The sequence below is a fragment of the Hippocampus bargibanti genome, linkage group LG04 (genome assembly GCF_051943395.1).
Source record: "Hippocampus bargibanti isolate YZ-2025 linkage group LG04, ASM5194339v1, whole genome shotgun sequence".
Lineage (NCBI taxonomy): Eukaryota > Metazoa > Chordata > Actinopteri > Syngnathiformes > Syngnathidae > Hippocampus > Hippocampus bargibanti.
The window spans coordinates 19,269,075-19,292,209 of record NC_142737.1 but is presented as its reverse complement, the minus strand read 5'-3'; the positions used below and the strand labels follow the sequence as shown (position 1 = coordinate 19,292,209).

At 44.6% G+C, this 23,135-nt stretch overlaps 1 protein-coding gene across 1 annotated transcript; it reads left to right on the top strand.

Moving 5' to 3' along the window:
- Positions 1–371: 371 nt before the first annotated feature.
- On the top strand, positions 372–2,925 carry fzd10 (frizzled class receptor 10). The gene has a single exon (XM_088994592.1). The coding sequence runs from the start codon at positions 483–485 to the stop codon at positions 2,232–2,234; it is 1,752 nt and encodes a 583-aa protein (XP_088850718.1). The 5' UTR covers positions 372–482; the 3' UTR covers positions 2,235–2,925.
- Positions 2,926–23,135: the final 20,210 nt, after the last annotated feature.

Here is a 23,135-nt window from a genome sequence, read left to right as displayed (position 1 = left end):
AGAAAGAAAAAAAAAAGCAGGGGAGGAGGCGCTCGACTTGTAGTGAGAGTGAGCCTCTTCCAACTTCTTGCGCTGATACGGAAAGCACGCCGCTGCGAGACAACGCCTGACGGAAAAGTCGCATGAAACGAGAGGATGGAGGATCGAGTGATTTCACATGGAATGCATGGCCAAGGAGATGTTTTTTTTTCTGCACACATTTGAGGCTTTAGGAGATTGATTGAACACGCATGCTGCAACTCTTGAATCACAAATAGCGCGCCCGGCAGCATGGGCTGCGACGCACTCTTCCTTCAGCAAGACTATTTTTGGAACAGTGTGGGATTTGCGTTTTTATTGAAGTTTGGTGGGCGAGGTGGTCTTACAACTGAAAGCTGTGTAAGTTAAGCCACTTTCATCTTGTTTGGTAAAAGACATTGCTGCTGTTTAAGATAACCAACGGCGGACTGTTTTTTAATTGCTTTTCAACTCAATTAGCAAGGATGTGTTCAATTACAAAGTTGAACCTTTCTCTGTTCATTTTTCTGGCGCTGTGCTCCGCTGAGAGCACGGCCATTAGCTCCATTGACCCCGACTGGCCAGGAGAAGGCAAATGTCAACACATCAGCATTCCCCTGTGTAAGGACGTTGGCTACAACATGACTCGAATGCCAAATCTCATGGGCCACGATAACCAAAAAGAAGCAGCCATGCAGCTGCAAGAGTTTGCAACGCTGATCCAGTTTGGATGCCACAGCCATCTAAATTTTTTTCTTTGTTCGCTCTATGCCCCCATGTGCACCGAGCAAGTGTCCAACCCCATTCCCGCTTGCAGAGTCATGTGTGAGCAGGTCAAAGTCAAATGCTCCCCTATTTTGGAACAGTTCAACTTCCCCTGGCCGGACTCGCTGGACTGCTCACGGCTCCCCACCAAAAACGACCCCAACTACCTCTGCATGGAGGCGCCCAACAACGGCTCAGACGAACCTCCCAAAGTCTCCCATACGCAGCCCCCCGATTTCAGACTGCACCGGCCCATAAACAATGCGGAACTGCTCCCGAAGGACACCAGCAGAAGGGAAAGATGCAACAACCCTGGCAAGTTCCACTTTGTTGAGAAAAGTGAATCGTGTGCCCCAAAATGTTACCAGAAAGTGGATGTTTACTGGAGTCAAGGAGACAAGCAGTTCTCCTTGGTATGGATCGCCATCTGGTCCATCCTGTGCTTTGTCTCCAGCGCTTTCACCGTGCTCACGTTCCTCATTGACCCCCAGCGCTTCAAATACCCAGAGAGGCCCATCATCTTCCTTTCAATGTCCTACTGTGTTTATTCGGTGGGCTACCTGGTGCGGCTTTTTGTGGGAGCTGACAGAATCGCCTGCGACAGAGACAACGGCGTCCAGTATGTCATCCAGGAGGGCCTGGAGAGCACCGGCTGCACGATTGTGTTCCTGATCCTGTATTATTTTGGCATGGCAAGCTCCCTTTGGTGGGTCATCTTGACTCTCACATGGTTCCTGGCCGCCGGAAAGAAATGGGGTCATGAAGCCATCGAGGCCAACAGCAGCTACTTTCACCTTGCGGCGTGGGCCATTCCAGCTGTAAAGACCATCATGATCCTGGTGATGAGGAAGGTGGCAGGAGATGAGCTGACGGGCGTTTGCTACGTAGGCAGCATGGACGTTAAGGCGCTGACGGGCTTTGTGCTTATACCTCTTTCCTGCTACCTTATCACAGGCACCTCCTTTCTCCTGTCCGGTTTCGTGGCTCTCTTCAACATCAGGAAGATCATGAAAACAGAAGGGGAGAACACAGACAAGCTGGAGAAGTTGATGGTCCGTATCGGGGTCTTTTCTGTGCTTTACACTGTCCCGGCCACATGCGTCATTGCCTGCTACTTCTATGAGCGACTCAACATGGAGTACTGGCGCATGCTGGCTACGGAGGACAAATGTAAGGACAATAGTGGACAAGAGTCCGAGTGCCTTTTGACCACATCCATCCCCGCCGTTGAGGTCTTTTTGGTGAAAATCTTCATGCTGCTGGTGGTGGGCATCACGAGCGGCATGTGGATCTGGACTTCCAAGACCCTGCAGTCGTGGCAGAACGTATTCAGTCGGAAACTACGAAAGAGAACGAGAAGGAAGGCGAGCGGCGTGTTCACCAGCAGCCGACCTTACATGAAACCTCACCCGTCTCTCAAAGGGCACGCTACTAAATACGAACCCACGCGGCCCCCTCCTACCTGTGTATGAGCTGGCTCTTTCACTGTGTATAAACCCCATAAAATGCTGCGAAACCCTGACCATGAGACATTTTATTCAAGAGTGCCGTGATGTATTTATGCAAGATGCACTGAATATCATGCAATGTGTTTTTTCATTGTTATTGTTGTTGTATCTCAAGCAAAACAAGAGCTGCCCTTCTTTGTGGAAAAAAATGAGTCTTGTCTGTTATCCTACTGAGGATCCGGGTGGAGAAAAAAAAGTGCTGTTTCAATTATGAGAAATGGAGTGGAATAACCAATTGAGCTGTGCCATGGGGTTATTTGAATAATGTGCAATAGATGTTTTGCTTTCACGCGACAATGACACTTCTACTGTTTAGTTTTAGTGGAAGATTACAGGCGAAGAAAGGACCCCAGAGACAAAAGAGGCAAATGGTCAGAGATGAGTGTTGTGTTTAGGGGCTTTTTAATGGAAATGGGGACCGGCAGTGTCATATATGTATGTTTGAACTAGAGTGAGAACAGCTGTTGAAAAGCAGGCCCAGACCTTCTCAATTGCCTTTTGTCAAGCAAATCCATGCTGTAAATTAATTAAGCACTCTATTGAAAAGTTGTTCGGATGCGCTTTGGAGTTTTCGGTTGCTGTTTTGTAGCATGAGAAAATGTTTGTATGTATTTCTAAGACTGCAGAATTTATTAAAAAACGTTTTAGTTTTAAATGTCGTTCAACTTTGCATTGATTTGCAGCTTGGCTGTTATTGAGCTTTCCGAGCATCCACAAAGAAATTATTATTGTTTTTTGCGGTACTTGCCTTTGATTCATTTGTATCTGATAGTGCCGCGATGATATGATGATATGTGCCACGATGTCAAACACTGCAGTATTTTTTTCATTTCAAATGTTGGGTGAGTAAAGCAAAAAATATATATTTTTGATTCTATAGGCAATCGACAAAAATGTAATTTCCACGATTCGCTCGGTGGCCGCAACATTCGGCACAGCGATTCAAAACAGGAGCTGCATGTCAAATTCTGCTTTGACAGGGATTCTCAGTTTACACTGATGCCATCATGAAATTGTGAATCTGACTATCCTATTTATTGTGCTTATAGTTTGCAGTCATGTTGTTATGCACTGCATCTACTGAGGACTGTTTTTGTCCTGAAGACCTTCACACTTAAAATCTATGAATTATTAAATTTATTGTTAAAACCTTGAAAACCAAACATTAATATACGATATTTGTAAGGGCTGAGTTTTGATTGCACTTTTGTACCTGATTGTATTAGATTGTGTGGCTGTGGAGAAAGTAGTCATTCCAAAAAGATATGGAATTGAGTTTGCATGTTCTCCCCGGACCCGCGTGGGTTTTCTCCGGGTCCTCCGGTTTCCTCCCACACTCCAAAAACATGCATGGCAGGCAGATTGACCACTCCAAATTGTCCCTAGGTGTGAGTGTGAGAGTGACTGTTGTACGTCTTTGTGAGCCCTGCGATTGGCTGGCAACCAATTCAGGGTGTCCCCCGCCTCGTGCCCGAAGACAGCTGAGATAGGCTCCAGCATCCCTCGCGACCCTAATGAGGAATAAGCGGTACGGAAAATGAGAGATATGATATATATATATATACTATATATATATACTAAATTCTGACTGGTCGTATCGGCCCCATTTATATATCCCTAAATATAGGGGATATATATAGGGATATATAAATGGGGCCGATACGACCAGTCAGACTTTAGTTCGCTGACGAAGCCTCTTGGATAGGAGGCGAAACGTCCGAAACCTTCACTTTTGTACAGATGACGGCTGAAGAAACCTTCTCATCGATGGACCACTACTGGACGACTGAGAGCTTACACAGACGTATATATATATATATATATATATATATATATATATATATATATATATATATATATATATATATATATATATATATATATATATATATATATCAGCATCAGTGATCCTAGACATGCTTGGCTACAAGAGCAACCATGAGAGCCACGAGATTCATTACCCACCATGGAAAAGACGGTTGGAGGCCAAGATCAAGGCGGCTCGGAGAGATGTGAGTCAATTGACGGAGACCCAGAGAGGTGTGAATAAAAGGCCAATACCCAAGAGGTACATGCAGATAACCATACCTGAAGCACTCGAAACTGCCAAACAAAGGCTGCAGGCCTTGGCCAGTCGCCTAAAGAGGTACACGAAAGAGAATGAGGCCAGAAGAATAAACAGGGTGTTCGCAACACAACCTGCGAAAGTGTACGCTCAGTGGCAGGGTTCTAACAGCAGAGCAGACCCTCCAAGGCTGGAAACTGAAAGATACTGGAAAGGCATATGGGAGAAGGAGGTCGCACATAACAGCAGTGCACAATGGCTGGTGACTCTGAAAGAGGAGCACAGCAACCTCCCTGAACAGAACCCAGTTACCATCACAGCGGCAGATATACAAGGAAGAGTCTCAGGTATGAAAAACTGGGCGGCACCAGGCCCGGATATGGTCCACACCTACTGGCTAAAGAAACTCACAGCTCTCCACGAGCGCCTAGCAGCACAAATGAACCAGCTGCTGATGGATGGGACTCACCCAGGATGGCTAACCGAAGGGCGAACAATCCTGATCATGAAGGATTCCTCAAAGGGTGCAGTTCCTTCCAACTATCGGCCAATAACCTGTCTCTCCACAACATGGAAGCTCATGTCAGGCATCATTGCGGCTAAGATAAGTGGACACATGGATCAATACATGAGCAAAGCACAGAAAGGCATTAGTAGAGATACTAGAGGTGCCAAACATCAGCTGCTGGTTGACAGAACAGTCGCTCAGGACTGCAGGTCCCGACATACCAACCTGTGCACAGCCTGGATTGATTACAAGAAAGCATATGACTCGATGCCACACACATGGATCAATGAATGCTTGGAGTTGTATAAGGTCAACAGGACCCTGAGAGCCTTCGTTGCAAACTCGATGAGGATGTGAAAAACCACACTTGAAGCCAATGGCAAGCCACTAACGCAAGTGTCCATCAAATGTGGCATATACCAAGGTGATGCACTCTCCCCACTGCTGTTCTGCATAGGACTGAACCCCCTCAGCCAGATAATCGCCAAGACAGGCTATGGATACCGCCTCAGAAATGGAGCTACGATCAGTCACCTCCTCTACATGGATGACATCAAGCTGTATGCTAAGAGCGAAAGGGACATAGACTCCCTCATCCACACAACCAGGATCTACAGCAGTGATATCGGAATGTCATTCGGGCTGGAGAAATGTAGTCGGATGGTGACTAAGAGGGGCAAGGTAGTCCACACTGAAGGGGTCTCACTCACTGAAGGAACAATAGCAGACATTGAAAACAGCTACAAGTACCTCGGTATACCACAGGCCAATGGCAACCTCGAATTAGCAACAAGGAAAGCGGCTACGACCAAATACCTCCAGCGGGTGAAGCAAGTCCTCAGAAGCCAGCTCAATGGCAAGAACAAGACCCGGGCAATAAACAGCTATGCCCTGCCAGTGATCAGATACCCTGCAGGAATAATAAGGTGGCCAAAGGAAGAGATTCAGACCACGGATGTTAAGACCCGAAAACTCCTCACCATGCACGGAGGGTTCCATCCCAAGTCCAGCACCCTGAGACTGTACACAAGCCGTAAGGAAGGAGGCCGGGGACTAGTGAGCGTGAGAGCCACTGTCCAGGATGAAACATCCAAGATCCATGAATACATCAAAGAGAAGGCTCCAACGGATGATGTACTCAGAGAATGTCTCAGTCAATGGGGAACAGAGGATGAGGTGCTGGAAGAGGGACAATCATGGGAGGAAAAGCCCCTACACTGGATGTACCACCGAACCATAGCAGAAGTGGCTGATCTCAAGAAGTCCTATCAGTGGCTAGAGAGGGCTGGCCTAAAGGACAGCACAGAGGCACTCATCCTGGCTGCCCAAGAGCAGGCCCTGAACACCAGAGCCATAGAGGCAGGGATATATCACACCAGACAAGACCCAAGGTGTAGGTTGTGCAAAGAGGCACCTGAGACAATCCAACACGTAACTGCAGGGTGTAAGATGCTGGCAGGGAAAGCCTACATGGAGCGCCATAACCAGGTGGCTGGCATAGTCTACCGAAACATCTGTGCGGAGTATGGACTGGAAACCCCAAGGTCAAAATGGGAAACACCTCCCAAGGTGGTGGAGAATGACCGAGCAAAAATCCTGTGGGACTTCCAGATACAGACTGACAAGATGGTAATGGCCAACCAACCAGATATCGTGGTCATAGATAAAGGGGAAAGGAAAGCCGTTGTCGTGGATGTAGCGGTCCCGAGTGATGGGAACATCAGAAAGAAGGAACATGAGAAAATCGAGAAATACCAAGGGCTCAGAGAGGAGCTGGAGAGAGCCTGGAAGGTAAAGGTGACAGTCGTGCCTGTGGTGGTCGGAGCACTTGGGGCAGTGACCCCCAAACTCGACGAGTGGTTGCAACAGATCCCGGGAACAACATCGGATATCTCGGTCCAGAAAAGCGCAGTGCTGGGAACAGCACGGATACTGCGCAGAACCCTCAAGCTTCCTGTCCTCTGGTAGAGGACCCGAGCTGAAATGGGGACAGACACCACCCATGGTGGGTGAGACGAGGATTTTATATATATATATAATTTTTTTTTTTTTGAATCAGAACATGAATAATTGAATGGTTTAGTTTGGATTAATTATTTTCGATGTGAGTGTCCGTGCAAGCTTTTGTGTGACTCCTGATGCGATACAGACACAATTTTGTTTCGACCTATTCTCACCTTCCTCTCTCTCTTCTCTTTAATATGTTTGTGTGTGCCAATAAAGGGGCATGTTCAACCACCCAGCTCTCATTCAGTACAGGATTAGATGGTTTGAGGGGTTGATTTTGAAAAGAGGACTGCTGCAACCTCAAAAACCACAAAAAATATCTGTCATCTCGTCCCGCCTTTATCAAAAAAGTGTGGTGGCATTTCTACAGGCACATCTGGTTGGGTATTAAAAGAGCTATTATTGACTGAAACGTGTTCCCAAAGCATTTGTGGTGAAATAAGATGTTAGGAATGTGTGGTGGATTCTCTAAGAAATACTCAAACATCTTCATTATATCAAATACAACAGAAACATTACAATTACTTGACATGATAAAAATGAATGTAAGAAAATTGTGATTATGGGCATTAAAAGAAAATAATCCTACAGCATTACTCATTTTAAATTAAGTACATGTCAGTGTTTTAAGTTTATGGTGCTGAGAGTCTTGTTTTTGGTAGAAGTTTCCCAAACCACATAATGCTTTTTCTTCCTCAGGGCATTCAAGTTCCTGCATCAACCCAACCTGTTTTTACAGGCAAAAGCACATGACTCACAACTTCACTGTGACTGAATCAAAGTACTAACTTTGAGGGGGGGCAGTGGGGATGAGCCCTTGTAAGAGCTTCAACGAAGGCCACCTGGAAAAGAGCCCCCAAGGTGTCTGGAAAGGCTGTAAATATAAGTGACATTTAGCTCCCCCACCCGCTCGGGGTTCCTACCGCCATGTAGTCTTCACTTTTTTTTTTCTTCTCTCTTCAAAGGGAAGAAATTCCACTCAGATCAATGGCAAAATTATTGCTGGTGAGAAAACATTCACTTTTTTAGGAGCGGTCTGTCAAAATTCTATGTGAATTATTTCTTTCTTTGTTTATTCTCTCAAGAGCAAACCTATTTATTCGATCAAATGCATTCAAGTGTCCATGTGAAATATTTTCTTTCACTCATCTTGGTCATTACAGTTTCTCTGTCTGAATGCTTAAAATCTAACAGCAATCTTGCAGCATAATTTCTAAAATTCTATGAACTTAACACGGCGGCCTGAGTGGTTAGCAGAAGTATCGGGTTCAATTCCATCTCACGCCTCCTTGTGTGGAGTTTGCGTGTTCTCCGGATCCTCCAGTTTCCTCCCACATTCTAAAAACATGCATGCTAGGCTGATAGAACACTTGAAATTGTCCCTCGGTGTCAGAGTGAGTGCAAATGGTTTTTCGTTTCTCTATGCTCTGCAATTGGTTGACAACAAGTTCAGTGCGTTCCCCACCTATGGCCCGAAGACAGCTAGGTTAGGCCCCAGCACCCCCCGCGACGCCAGCGAGGAGAAAGCAGTTCGTTTTCTCTTTTTAAATAATGTTTTTTTGGGTGGGCGGGAACAGGAGGACCCACCGGAAATCCAGACAGAACTGGGGATGACATGAAAACTCCACACCAGGAGGCTGGAGCTGAAATCAAACCTGGGATTTCTACACTGTGAAGTTGACACGCTAACCACCCGATACCGCCGGGCCAGCCCAGGACCAAACTGTTTACGATAATAATTGTTTCTGTGGACTGCGGTTTCAAAATATTAGGATTGAGCTTCTGCAGACCTTGGTAATGATTGTGTTCGCCTCACTTCTTCCTCAGCCTCCTCTAAATTTAACTCTTCTCAATTTTTGCTGCTCCCTCAATTGTATGCCACACTGGAAGTTTACCTGTGGGTAATAAACCATATTGCTCAGGCTGATTGCAAAGTGTTGCCAGACATTCGCAGCTGTAATTTTGTCAGATAATTTGTAAGGGGTGTGTTGATGATTCAAATACTAAGTGCAAGGCAGTGAGTTGTCCTCATTCAATTGAAAAGTGTATCTTACAAAACTATAAACTCATTACAAAATGGTGTTTTTGCTTTTAATTTTGCAAACTGTGAATGGTTTTGCCATAGATTGCAAACTGTGTAATATGAATCACTGTTAGGGTTCAGGCTGTTAGGGTTCAGGCATTCATGGAAAAGGGAAAGGCACAACAAATTATCTTGAGCTTTAGTCAAAGTGGCAAAGTTGCTTCACCAGTTCTTTGAATTTTCCCACTACACTAGTAAGTACACACACCTTCTTTGTGTTGTGTGTGCATATATACACCCTTGTACAAATTAATTGCACCATCCTGTTATTTGGGCATAAAATTGATTGTTTGCATGTTTTGACAACTCAAATGATTAAAATGTACATTTTAGTAAGAAGTGTGTCCTCCCTTGTTCTTTATCACCTCAGCGATGCGTTTTGGCATGAAATCCACCAGATTTTGATAGTTGTTAATGATGGCAGGGTCCCTGTGTACCAGGTCTTAATTATAGCACTAATTAGGGTTTTTTTTGTTGTGCAATCTCTCTCACGCAGATGAATCTGAATTATTGACCATAAATTCTCAATCGGGTTCAAATCCAGTGAATTGCCAGGCCAATCCATCACAGTAATGTCCTTCTGTGCAAAGAAATCATTTGCCGGAACGCCCAGTTGTACCGTTTGTTTCGCATGGGTTCGGTCAGAAGCTGTTTCTTCATTGGGCGACATGCCGGACAGCCGGCTTTTAACAGACGTATTCGTACTGTACTGTCCGAAACAGACACTCTATCCTTCTGCCGGACGTTCAGGGCAGGACTGGTCAATTGCGGTTTCTTTTTGCTGTCGCATACCACCATTTCGTCGTCTCATGGGGTGGTCTTCCGTTTCCTGCCGGACCGTCCATGTCTTCGTGGGCTAGGCTGATTCTGTCTCCTCTTTCCTTTTAAGTATCCGGCTTACTGTGGTGTGGCTGAGACCGAAGATTTTGGCGATTTCTCGGTTCGATTTGTTGATGTGTTCCTTTAGCGTTATAATTGCAGCGTGTTTCCGTGGTGTTGTATCCATCTCGTTGAAGAAGTGATTTACAACCCCCCAAAGATCTATCTATCTATCTATCTATCTATCTATCTATCTATCTATCTATCTATCTATCTATCTATCTATCTATCTATCTATCTATCTATCTATCTATCTATCTATCTATCTCATCTCATCTCATTTTCCGTACCGCTTATTCCTCATTAGGGTCGCGGAGGTTGCTGGAGCCTATCTCAGCTGTCTTCGGGCACGAGGCGGGGAACACCCTGAATTGGTTGCCAGCCAATCGCAGGGCACACAAAGACGTACAACAGTCAATCTCACACTCACACCGAGGGACAATTTGGAGTGGTCAATCTGCCTGCCATGCATGTTATATTCTATATTCTGATTCTGATATATATATATATATATATATATATATATATATATATATATATATATATATATATATATATATATATATACACACACACACACACACACACACACACACAAAGGATCTGAATAGCGCTTAGGGATGGGCGGGTCCCTTCTTTGAGCATATGTGTTGCTAATATACTCGGCCATATTCATCTTCTAAACTGTCATCTTATTGTAATTCTGTCGCCTTTCAGGAAAGTTATTCCTAATTTGGCTTCAAAAGGGCCCAAAAAGTGCAATTTGAAACTTGGAAAAAGATGCTTATTACAAAATATACAGTGAGAGAAGAAAGTTTCATCGAACCCAAGATTCCCAAAGAACGCAATGAAAGCTCCCTTACATCCTTCAAGTTCTTCTGGTGCGCAATTCCAGTTTTCAGAGGATTACGGTTCAAGCATGTGTGGGTGGCCTTCGTGTTCACAAATGATCTGGATAGCAACGAATCAAGGGCAACATGAGTACTGTATACATGCCCGGGTGCTGCTGCAGCAGTGCCTAATAGCTCTGAGACATGCACACGCTTGCGCACGCACACACATGCGCACACACAAACACACACACAGGGGAAAAGCCGAAAGGAAAAGAAGAAGAAGAGATACTACGTTCTGACATGCCATTTTCCATCCATCCATTCTATAATCCCCTTATCCAAATGAAGGTCCCGGGCGGAGCCTATCCTAACTATCTTCAGGTAGTAGGCGGAGGACACCCTGAACCTCTTTGCTTGCCAATTGCAGGGCACACCTAGACAAACAACCATTCACACTCACATTCACACCTAGGGACAATTTAGAGTGCTGCCATGCATGTTTTTATAATGTAGGAGGGGAAGAGACTACCTGGGGATAACCAACAGACGTACCGGGAGAATATGCAAACTCTACACAGGAAGGCCAAAGCCGGAATCAAACCCTCTACCTCTGCACTGTCAGGCCAAAGTGCGAACCATGCAGTTGTCATCTGTGCTGCCTTTCAGTCAGCCTATTTTACAGTAAAGTCTCGTTATATCGATATTCAAGGGAGTCCGAAAAAATATCGATATAACCGGGACTATCGATATATCCGACCCTGTTTGCATGTAATTTTCTCCGTGCGTGCATAGAAATAGTATCGATATAACCGGGACTATCGATATATCCAATATCGATATAACGAGACTTTACTGTATTTTATTTTTCCAGTGTGTCAAAGTGCAGACAAGTGATAATGCTTTCTTACAATGTATACATATTGTTCAAGACTTCAGGCAGAAGATTATGATGCTCATGATGAACCTGAACAGCAGGAGTCGGGAGCCTATGGCTCGTGAGTCATATATGGCTCTTTTGATGATTGCAGCAGGCTTGCAGATAAAACAAAATTAGTATTCTATCTTTTTTGCTGTTCATTTCCTGTTTGGGCAGCAGTTGGCGAAAAGCGCAATTTTGAGTGGATGATACTGACCTATGGCCGTTCATGTCGAAACAGGTAAACACCCCTTTGGTCGTTGATGGGTTGATGGAATTGATAGCTTTTTGCATAAAGTGTCTCAAGGAGCTCTGGGTTGTACATCTTGGAAGTTGTGATATTGCAACAGATGCAGGCAGACACATTAGAAACTTCATGAATAGCTGTTTCACTTGCTTGTCTACTCTTCAAATTGTACAGATGGCTTGTACAGGTTACTGTGGAGCCTGATTGATGGGCTATTTTAACCTTGCAGTCTACACTCTGCCTTTGAACTATCAATAAAGTTGAAACATGTCCAAATTTCACTGTGTTTTCTTGCCATTTTCCCACTCTCTGTCGTTCTGCCTATCTATTATCATATGCAGCTCTGTGTTTCTGTAACCCACCCTCCCTCGTCTACCATAGATCTTGACCAATCACATGCGGATTTAACCAGTGTCTGAAACTCATGACAAAAAGTTACCGGACACCAGGATGTGTATATATATAATCTCATTTTCCATACCGCTTATTCCTCATTAGGGTCGCGGGGGTTGCTGGAGCCTATCTCAGCTGTCTTCGGGCACGAGGCGGGGGACACCCTGAATTTGTTGCCAGCCAATCGCAGGGCACACAAAGACATACAACAGTCACTCTCACACTCACACCTAGGGACAATTTGGAGTGGTCAATCTGCCTGCCATGCATGTTTTTGGAGTGTGGGAGGAAACCGGAGGACCCGGAGTAAACCCACGCGGGTCCGGGGAGAACATGCAAACTCCACACAGGGAGCCCGGACCGGGACGCGAACCGGCGACCTCTGCACTGCGAAGCCGGTGTGCTAACCACTCGACTACCGGGACGCCCTTATATATATATATATATATATATATATAGATATATACACACATATATATATACACATATATAAAAAATCCTCGTCTCACCCACCATGGGTGGTGTCTGTCCACCATTTCAGCTCGGGTCCTCTACCAGAGGCCAGGAAGCTTGAGGGTTCTGCGCAGTATCCGTGCTGTTCCCAGCACTGCGCTTTTCTGGACCGAGATATCCGATGTTGTTCCCGGGATCTGTTGCAACCACTCGTCGAGTTTGGGGGTCACTGCCCCGAGTGCTCCGACCACCACAGGCACGACTGTCACCTTTACCTTCCAGGCTCTCTCCAGCTCCTCTCTGAGCCCTTGGTATTTCTCGATTTTCTCATGTTCCTTCTTTCTGATGTTTCCATCACTCGGGACCGCTACATCCACGACAACGGCTTTCCTTTCCCCTTTATCTATGACCACGATATCTGGTTGGTTGGCCATTACCATCTTGTCGTTCTGTATCTGGAAGTCCCACAGGATCTTTGCTCGGTCATTCTCCACCACCTTGGGAGGTGTTTCCCATTTTGACCTTGGGGTTTCCAGTCCATACTCCGCACAGATGTTTCGGTAGACTATGCCAGCCACCTGGTTATGGCGCTCCATGTAGGCTTTCCCTGCCAGCATCTTACACCCTGCAGTTATGTGTTGGATTGTCTCAGGTGCCTCTTTGCACAACCTACACCTTGGGTCTTGTCTGGTGTGGTATATCCCTGCCTCTATGGCTCTGGTGTTCAGGGCCTGCTCTTGGGCAGCCAGGATGAGTGCCTCTGTGCTGTCCTTTAGGCCAGCCCTCTCTAGCCACTGATAGGACTTCTTGAGATCAGCCACTTCTGTTATGGTTCGGTGGTACATCCCGTGTAGGGGCTTTTCCTCCCATGATTGTCCGTATTCCAGCACCTCATCCTCTGTTCCCCATTGTCTGAGACATTCTCTGAGTACATCATCCGTTGGAGCCTTCTCTTTGATGTATTCATGGAGCTTGGATGTTTCATCCTGGACAGTGGCTCTCACACTCACTAGTCCCCGGCCTCCTTCCTTACGGCTTGTGTACAGTCTCAGGGTGCTGGACTTGGGATGGAACCCTCCGTGCATGGTGAGGAGTTTCCGGGTCTTAACATCCGTGGTCTGAATCTCTTCCTTTGGCCACCTTATTATTCCTGCAGGGTATCTGATCACTGGCAGGGCATAGCTGTTTATTGCCCGGGTCTTGTTCTTGCCATTGCGCTGGCTTCTGAGGACTTGCCTCACCCGCTGGAGGTATTTGGTCGTAGCCGCTTTCCTTGTTGCTAGTTTGAGGTTGCCATTGGCCTGTGGTATACCAAGGTACTTGTAGCTGTTTTCAATGTCTGCTATTGTTCCTTCAGGGAGTGAGACCCCTTCAGTGTGAACTACCTTGCCCCTCTTAGTCACCATCCGACTACATTTCTCCAGCCCGAATGACATTCCGATATCACTGCTGTAGATCCTGGTTGTGTGGATCAGGGAGTCTATGTCCCTTTCGCTCTTAGCATACAGCTTTATGTCATCCATGTAGAGGAGGTGACTGATCGTAGCTCCATTTCTGAGGCGGTATCCATAGCCTGTCTTGGCGATTATCTGGCTGAGGGGGTTCAGTCCTATGCAGAACAGCAGTGGGGAGAGTGCATCACCTTGGTATATGCCACATTTGATGGACACTTGCGTTAGTGGCTTGCCATTTGCTTCAAGTGTGGTTTTCCACATCCTCATCGAGTTTGCAACAAAGGCTCTCAGGGTCCTGTTGACCTTATACAACTCCAAGCATTCAGTGATCCAAGTGTGTGGCATCGAGTCATATGCTTTCTTGTAATCAATCCAGGCTGTGCACAGGTTGGTATGTGGGGACCTGCAGTCTTGAGCGACTGTTCTGTCAACCAGCCGCTGATGTTTGGCACCTCTAGTATCTCTACTAATGCCTTTCTGTGCTTTGCTCATGTATTGATCCATGTGTCCACTTATCTTAGCCGCAATGATGCCTGACATGAGCTTCCATGTTGTGGAGAGACAGGTTATTGTAGTTTTTCATACCTGAGACTCTTCCTTGTATATCTGCCGCTGTGATGGTAACTGGGTTCTGTTCAGGGAGGTTGCTGTGCTCCTCTTTCAGAGTCACCAGCCATTGTGCACTGCTGTTATGTGAGACCTCCTTCTCCCATATGCCTTTCCAGTATCTTTCAGTTTCCAGCCTTGGAGGGTCTGCTCTGCTGTTAGAACCCTGCCACTGAGCGTACACTTTCGCAGGTTGTGTTGCGAACAGCCTGTTTATTCTTCTGGCCTCATTCTCTTTCGTGTACCTCTTTAGGCGACTGGACAAGGCCTGGAGCCTTTGTTTGGCAGTTTCGAGTGCTTCAGGTATGGTTATCTGCATGTACCTCTTGGGTATTGGCCTTTTATTCACACCTCTCTGGATCTCCGTCAATTGACTCACATCTTTCCGAGCCGCCTTGATCTTGGCCTCCAACCGTCTTTTCCATGGTGGGTAATGAATCTCGTGGCTCTCATGATTGCTCTTGTAGCCAAGCATCTCTAGGATCACTGATGCTGAGGTGTATATCAGCTCATTGGTTTCCGTGATCGTTCCGGTCGGGATCGTTCTCAGTGCTGCATTCACAGTTTCCATGAGACTTTCAGGTGGTACTTCACATAGCCGTTGTAATCGGTGTCTTCGTTGCCCAGTTTTCATTCTTGCCATGATCTTATCTCTCAGGTCAGTTGCTGCCTCGCTCAGCATTTCATTCATTGGGGCTGGCTTCCCAATCTCATCATTCATTGGGGCTTGCCTCCCAATCTCTGGTTGAACCTCTTCCTCTGATGTGGCAGCCTGGGGCCCTTGACCTCTGAATTTGTGTTGTACCTCATCAATCTCAAGTTGTGATAGCAATTGCCGTTTGTGGATATTGGAACACTGAGCTACTAGTTGTTTCGTGGACAACCGTGACTGTGGGTTTCGAAGTAACCATTCAGCCCCCATTCTCCGCATGTAACCCCTCTGACTAGGGTTGCTTGAGTAGTAGCATTCCAACAGAGCCATGTTATCGCATCTCGTCCATCTCCGCTTTGTTCCAGTAGCCCATTTTTCATCAGGGTGCTCTGGTTCCCCAGCACCTGACGCAGACCTTGTTTGGCCGGGCGACGTCTGAGCCGGCATGTCATTCCATTTATTGTCTCTCATCATTGTATGAGGTAGGCATTAGCGTGAAGGGTCTTGCCCAAGGACCCACACTGGATGATGTCATTGTGCTCATTTTCTCTGCCACAAGTGGGATTCGAACCCTCGTCTCCCATATGCCAAACCTATGCCTTATCAACTGAGCTATCTATCTATCTGTATATACAGTAAAGTCTCGTTATATCGATATTCAAGGGAGTCCGAAAAAATATCGATATAACCGGGACTATCGATATATCCGATCCTGCGCGGAACTGCATTAAACAAAAGCCGCCAAAAGAGGGCAGCCAAGCGCCATATAAGAAACGGAGCTGGCCATTAGCTCCCTTTTTTTGGGAGATGTTCCCCCAATGTTGCCTCAAAATGGCACATATAATTCTTTAATGATTGTAAACATGTATGCTTTAATCTTCAGAACTACAGTGTATTTGAAACATATTCATAACTCGATGTGTAACAAGAAAGCATATTATCCGAATCTGAAGCCATTGTTTTGATTCTCGAGCAAGGCCAGACGTCTTGGCGTGAAGTCATTTTTATTTGCATTTGAATAAAAAGTGACATCGGCTGTCCTTTAATACACAGTATGGAATGTTAATTTTCAAAATCATCGCGCTTCAGCAGACAAAACAAGAAACATTGTTGCAAAAAACGAGTGCATTCATATACAGTACAGTGGGCATGTACATAACACAACAGGGAAACTGCAACGCTTACATCTTACTGTATTATGTATACAATTTAAAAAAGTCATCAATCTTCTTCTGCTTCCCATTTTTACCTGTTAACACAAACACTTCAATCTCGTCTGCTACACACGAGCTAGCGTCTGAAAATGAAAATGGCTCTGCTACACGGGTGCTGGGCACGTAACCAAGTCACCTGACCAAGTCGACCAATGGCGCGACTGATGGCGTGTCACGTAACCAACACACGTGACCAAGTTGACCAATGGCGCGACCGATGGCGTGTCACGTGACAAAGTCACACGGCCAAGTCGACCAATAGCGCGACCGATGGCGGCTCATGTGACTAAGTCGACCAATGGCGCGACCGATGGCGGCTTACGTAACAAGACACGTGACCAAGTTGACCAATGGCGCGACGGATATATCGATATAAACAACAAAAATGGCCGGCGGGGGATGAAAAGGAGCACCGTAATAACCGGATTATCGTAATGACCGGGTATCGTACTAAACGGTACTAATTATACATAAAAAGACTAGAAATGTGCAAGGGAAATGAAAATAGTATCGTAATAAGCGGTACTATCGATATAACCGATATCGATATAACGAGACTTTACTGTGTATATATATCACTATATATAATGCATACTTACAAAAAAATAAAAACGAGGTCTGTGTGTATGTGTGTGTGTACATGTTTATACACACACACACACACACACACACACACACACACACACACACACACACACAGTTTCTTTTTAAATTTGTTTACAGTGTGAGTGTATAGAAGTGATCATATGATGCTCAGGAAGAGAGAATGATGGCAGATCCAGAAGTGAGTTTGAAGACTGCACGCTCAGAAAACAACACAAAACGTAGCATTGTAGAGGGAGATCACATGAAAGGAAATAGCACAATCTACTGTCACACAAGCTTGGTCACAATATGTTGGCAGAATAAATGGAATGCCGACGTTTGAGAATTACTCCAAGCAATCGACAATGACAAATCAACACGCTTGTAGGTAATAATTATCTTTGTACACCTGAAACGATGAAGACAATGAGCATTGCTGTGTACATACCCGACTTTTTATAGGCTCGAAAAAAATAAGATGTGAGCGTTTCAAACCATCCACTGAATGTGAACTTGGTTCCATTTGTTCTGTAGTTTGCTTGATATTGGCATCACCTTGTTTTTCTAAACAGAAGGAACCCTTAATTTTCAACAACAGAAAAAATCAGACAGATGACAATTTCTTTTACTTCTGGCAGAAACAATAGCATTGTCAAAATGTCTTTGTGTAAAATATACTAGATTATATGTTAGGGAATTGAGGTACCAATCGAATATTTTGTATATTTTTCCAGAGTACAAACGCAAGACTGATATGAAACAATTTATTATAATTGTGGTAGACTAAGGTAAAGGTTTTGATAAGAATACTTGTTTAAAGAAAAAGGCAATAGGCCAATGAAGTAAAAATAACCACGCTGGTGCAATCAACCAGGATGAAATGAGAGGAGCAAAAAGTGCTCGAAAAGGCAAGGAGAATATAAATGACTTGTCCCAAAATGACAAAAGGGCCCAAAACTCCAATGATATAAATCATAAATAAAAGTATAAACCAAAAAAGAGGATTGCTACAAAAACGTGGCAATAAAACCTTGGAGCGAAATCGTGAAACGTATACAAAACTGCACATGGAACAATGACTTGAACAAGGCAAATTGTCCGACACCTAGTAGTCAGAATGACGGTTCTTAGGTAACTGTGATTTAAAGGACAACCAACACCACCGGACAAGTTGCGTCCATAATTTGTAAAATCACTTCAAATGACTGAGCGCATTTAACATAGATTCCACCGCATATAGCTATATTTTACGTTTTAAGACTCACGCTGAATATTCATGAAGTCTTGTTTTCAAGTTGATTACGATGCCCGAAGTGACGTCACATTCGGAACGGCCCTGACCGAGAAAGCGAGACACAATGATTTTGGGTACTTTTTTCCCGGTGTGCGTGTTTGATGCTTTTTGCACGACGCGCGTTTCTTTTTGATGAAGTATCCTTGCCCGTCCGTACGTCTCAGTCACAAGACAGCCTTTCGTAGCTGCTTTCGACACGTTTGGCGACGCTCGGCTTTTTGATTTTCCCTCCCCGTTACGTCCCCCATGGCGTCTGTGGAACCGACGCCATAGCGGGGGATGCGGCGACAGGCGCCATGGGCCCGGCGGGTCTGTGTTCGGGTGGTTCTAGGAACAGGTCACCAGGCGCAAGCCTTACCCCGCGCTCCGCGCCCGACGTGGAAGTGTGGCAGCGACCGTTTACGGAGGTCTCCAAGCCGCCTATCAAGCACCGAATGCGGGCAGCCACGGTTGGATCTCGGCGTCGGTTTTATAACTGTTTCCCAAGTGTTGGAGATCCGGCAAGGACCCAAACGCCGCCCAGGGTGGTGCGTCATGGTGGGGGAAAGCTTGTTGATCGCTGTTGATTGTGGGAAAGCTTGTTGAACGACATAAATAAGGCGATGGTAAATCGTTGTGTCGCAGCCAATAGCGGTAACACGCATAAAGAAGGTATAAGTTTACACAAATTCCTAGTGGACAAATCAGCCCAGTTCCAACGGCGCAGAGCAGTCAACCAGCGGAGGCGAATGAGGAAGCTAACCAGGGTTAGCGATTTGGTGCTTGGATAGCGGAAGTTTGATGCATGTTTACTCATTTAGTCACACTGCATGCTAACTGTAAGCTCACCTGGTGAAAGAGAGCAATCGCCATATTAGTGGAACACACCGATTGGACAAACATCCACTTTCCACCGTGACATTTTTTACTCTGGAGCGCTGTCGAGAATGGAGCTCTCTCTCGTCTCAACATCTGATGTTCGTGTGGCGGTCTCTTTTGTGTATGTGCGTAAAACCCACCCCTCTGTCTTCTACCACGGATTTTAACCCATCACGGGTGGCTGTACGGCTCTGATAAGCTGCTTTATATACTGGACGAAACACAGCTTATGCGGCATCTTGTGCATTTTCTGGGCGCTACTTCAGAGTCCAGATCTTCACCGGTTTCATCGCTTGCAGACGGCTCGAACTGATACGGAAGGACTTCTTTAATCGATGGCAAACATTTATGCTTTACTCTTCAGAACTATTTGAATCATATTCATAACTGGATGAGTAATAAAAAAGCATCTTCTCCGAATTTGAACTCTTTGAAGCTATTGTTTTGATTCTGGAGTAAGGCAGTTTGTGAAGGAGTATCCTGACGTGATGTCACGAACAAGGGGGCGGGACTTTCTGAATCTCCCCAGTTTCAAGCTCATTTGTGGCAGTTTTGGGACACATGCCGTCATTTTTATTCAGCCAGCGTATTTTGGGTTTTTTAGGTGCTATAAAACGTTTTTCTGATGTCAGTTAGGAAACAAAAAAATGGTCTTTGTTGCCCTTTAAGACAAGTGAGAATGTCTGAGATGTTTGTCCAAGGCTGGAGGAGTTGAGTAGCATTTTCAAGTTTGCTTAGTTTAATAAAAAAAAAACATTTGAGTTATTCCGGGTTGAGTGAACGCTGGCGCCTGTGGCTGCCGCTGCTCACCCACAGAAAAACCTATCCTGTGACTGTAAAGTGACCTTGAGAGTTTTGAATGGCGCTTATGAATGAAATGTATTATTATTATTATTTTTTGAGCTTTGCAACTTACAGCGAACCTTCAATTCAACGTCAAACTAAACCTCAAATCTTGTATGAAAATGGTCTTTAATCAGCTACCATATCCGTCAGTATCAACTTACTCAGTTCATGTGTTTTGAAAGCCAGGTTGTAACACTTATGTCGTTTGTTAGATGGCTTTAAGGTTGTCATATAAGCACCACAGTTTCTTTGATATCCTTTTTTCATGTAAATACGAACTGGCAGGCAAAGAACAAAACACCTTTTAGCTTAAATAATTCCCAGATAATGTCTGAGTTTGTTTCTAGCTTGCTTCGCACAGCCACAGTACTGGAAGCGGTGCATGTGATCATTTGAGTACAAAAACAAGTGCTGTGCAATGACAAGAATACAGTGTATTTTTGCCAGAATGTCTGGTGTTGATATGAGTAATCAGGATGATGGTCGTAGGCCTTCTTATCGACACGTGGACAAAATTGTCTGTATCCTTCTGTTGAAAAAATGAAAAACGTGTTCGGGTCAGTGAAGGAATATCCTGACATATTTGCTCCTAATTAAAAATTTGCTTCAAATGTTTTTTTTGTTTTTTTTGTAATCAATGTTCTTCGAAAAAGGCCAGCACTAAATCAGCGGACCGTTAACGCAATGTTTACTTGCACGTTTTGAGTCAATCACAGTCATGAAATAGCTTCTGTTCTGCTCTGAGGCTTGTGCAACTGTCAACGGGTATATTGGCCTCCTAATCATCAAAATCCAGTTTTGATCAAGTTGACAAATTCATATTTTGCGACTGACATTTTTCTGATGGAAGCATTACTTTGTATTGTGACTTCATTGAATCAAACAGAGTCAAGACCAGAACCAAGCATGACTGAGTCTTTACCATGTTTCGGGGAAGGTGTGTTCTTTCGGTATGGGTTATTATCTCATTCCAAAGCTCAAATTTTGTCTCATCTACCTTCAGGACATTCTCCAAAAAGCTCTGTACATTTATTTTTGTGCAAATCCTAGTCGAGTCAGTTTCAAACTATTTCAGAAAAGAAAGCCTTTAATAGTCCCAGGTGATTGTTGCAGTTATTTTTTTTCTAAAATGGTGGCGTACCAGCAATTATGGTAAGAATAAGAGACAGATTTTATAGGAGAATATTTAGGGAAATGTAGTGTGATATTCCATTTGAGTCATTGCATATAGCATTGCTTTTTTAAAATGTTGTATTAAACATGTTGAAAAGTCACTGCTTACCAGTGTTATATTTAGTAACTCACAATGAAGCATTGAACGGGACTGTGTTTCGGGTGTGTACCAATAATTACCTATTTGGAACAAAAGCTGGAGCTAAACATAGTTGATAATTGTCTCGGATTGGAGACAACATTTTGAATGAGAGAGGCGAAAAAACAATGTCATGCTTCTGTTATTGCTTCTTCAAGAGACAGCAAGGATTCCTGCAGACACAATATAGAGGGAGCAAAGAGAGACAACAAATGTTCTTTCGGAAAGCACATGAGCATTTCATCAGGCTCAGAAATGAACTGTGGCAGAATCTTACCAAAAGCTGGCGTCATTGATCCCTTATGTAGTTTTAATTTGATTGGTTTGTGTGACTATGACCATCAGAATGTCCATTAGCACTTTCACTTGCAAAAAATATTTTAGATTGTTTTTTTTTTTTACTCCAGTGACTTGATAATTCAATATTTTTTTTTGCCGTCAAAACTTTTTTATTTGTAAACTAAAAACATTGGATTCAAGGAGCATTTCTGAAAGGCTCAGTTATTCACAAGCACGGATAGAATTGCTCACTGTCCAACAGTTTCAGAACAAAGTTTCTAAGCATTCATCCATTCATTTTTAACACCGCTTATCCAAAGACGCTGAAGTTTATCTCAGCTGACCCTTGGTGGACATCCTTAGCTAGTCACCAGTCGTCAGGCTCGTTCGTGTTACTCAATGATCTCCTTCTTCTTCTCGACTGTAATTTTGTTTTGTGTCTTCTTCGGCTGAACACGAGCCTGTGGTGGGGTCTTTTTCTGTCCCATAACAGCAAAAGTAACGTTGAAGACGATTGACGTGGGCAAAGGGCTGTGTAAAGGTCGGCCGGCTGGGGCGCTGTTTGGTCGTGTGCTTTGGTGTTCTTCCGCCGAAGATTACTCCGCCAGCCGTGGTGGGGCGGCGCACCGTGTGTATCCCAAAAAGTAGTGCTTAACCCAAGGTTTAATTTTCATAAATTAAATGTTCGTAAACTGAAAATTTCGTAAGGCAAGGTGTTCGTAAACCGAGGCCCCACTGTAATTGTCGAAAAGACATTTCCCAGTAGGGCCAGCACCCCTTCCAGAAAAAAAATAATTCCACCATGCAAAGCTAAAGTCATATATGGAAAAACGTCCAAGAAAAAAAAAAGGTTTCTCTGGGCCATCTGAGATGGAAACGTGTTCTCTGGTCTGACAAGTCCATAATGCAAATTAATTTGGGAGATCTCAAACATCCCTACTTATGTCAGAGAATCTCGCCATTTGTGAGGCAGTTTCCCGTGTGGCACATGCTATTATTATTATTTTGAAGTTTCAACTTCAAGCTGGCTAAGTCTCAATCATGCTGACGGTTGAACTGGCAAATGCTTGGTACACAAATATGCACTGACATAATTAAACCGGAGCAAACATGAAAATTTTTATCACACAGGCAAGTTGTGCAGCATTAATGTGCATTCCTGGATTCAGAATAGAAAGGCTGTCTGTTGGTCATATACACAATTTTGTGTTGAAAATGCATCCATTTGATGATCTGAAAGTGAATGTATATTAACTGGTTGACCTCTTCCTTTCATAACTTTGCTGCTGTGAATATGTGAGACAAATAAAGGTTATCTCGTTTTTTTTGCCATCGCATTTACTACAGTTCTGCTTCAGTAAGTTATTTCTGAAAGGCACAG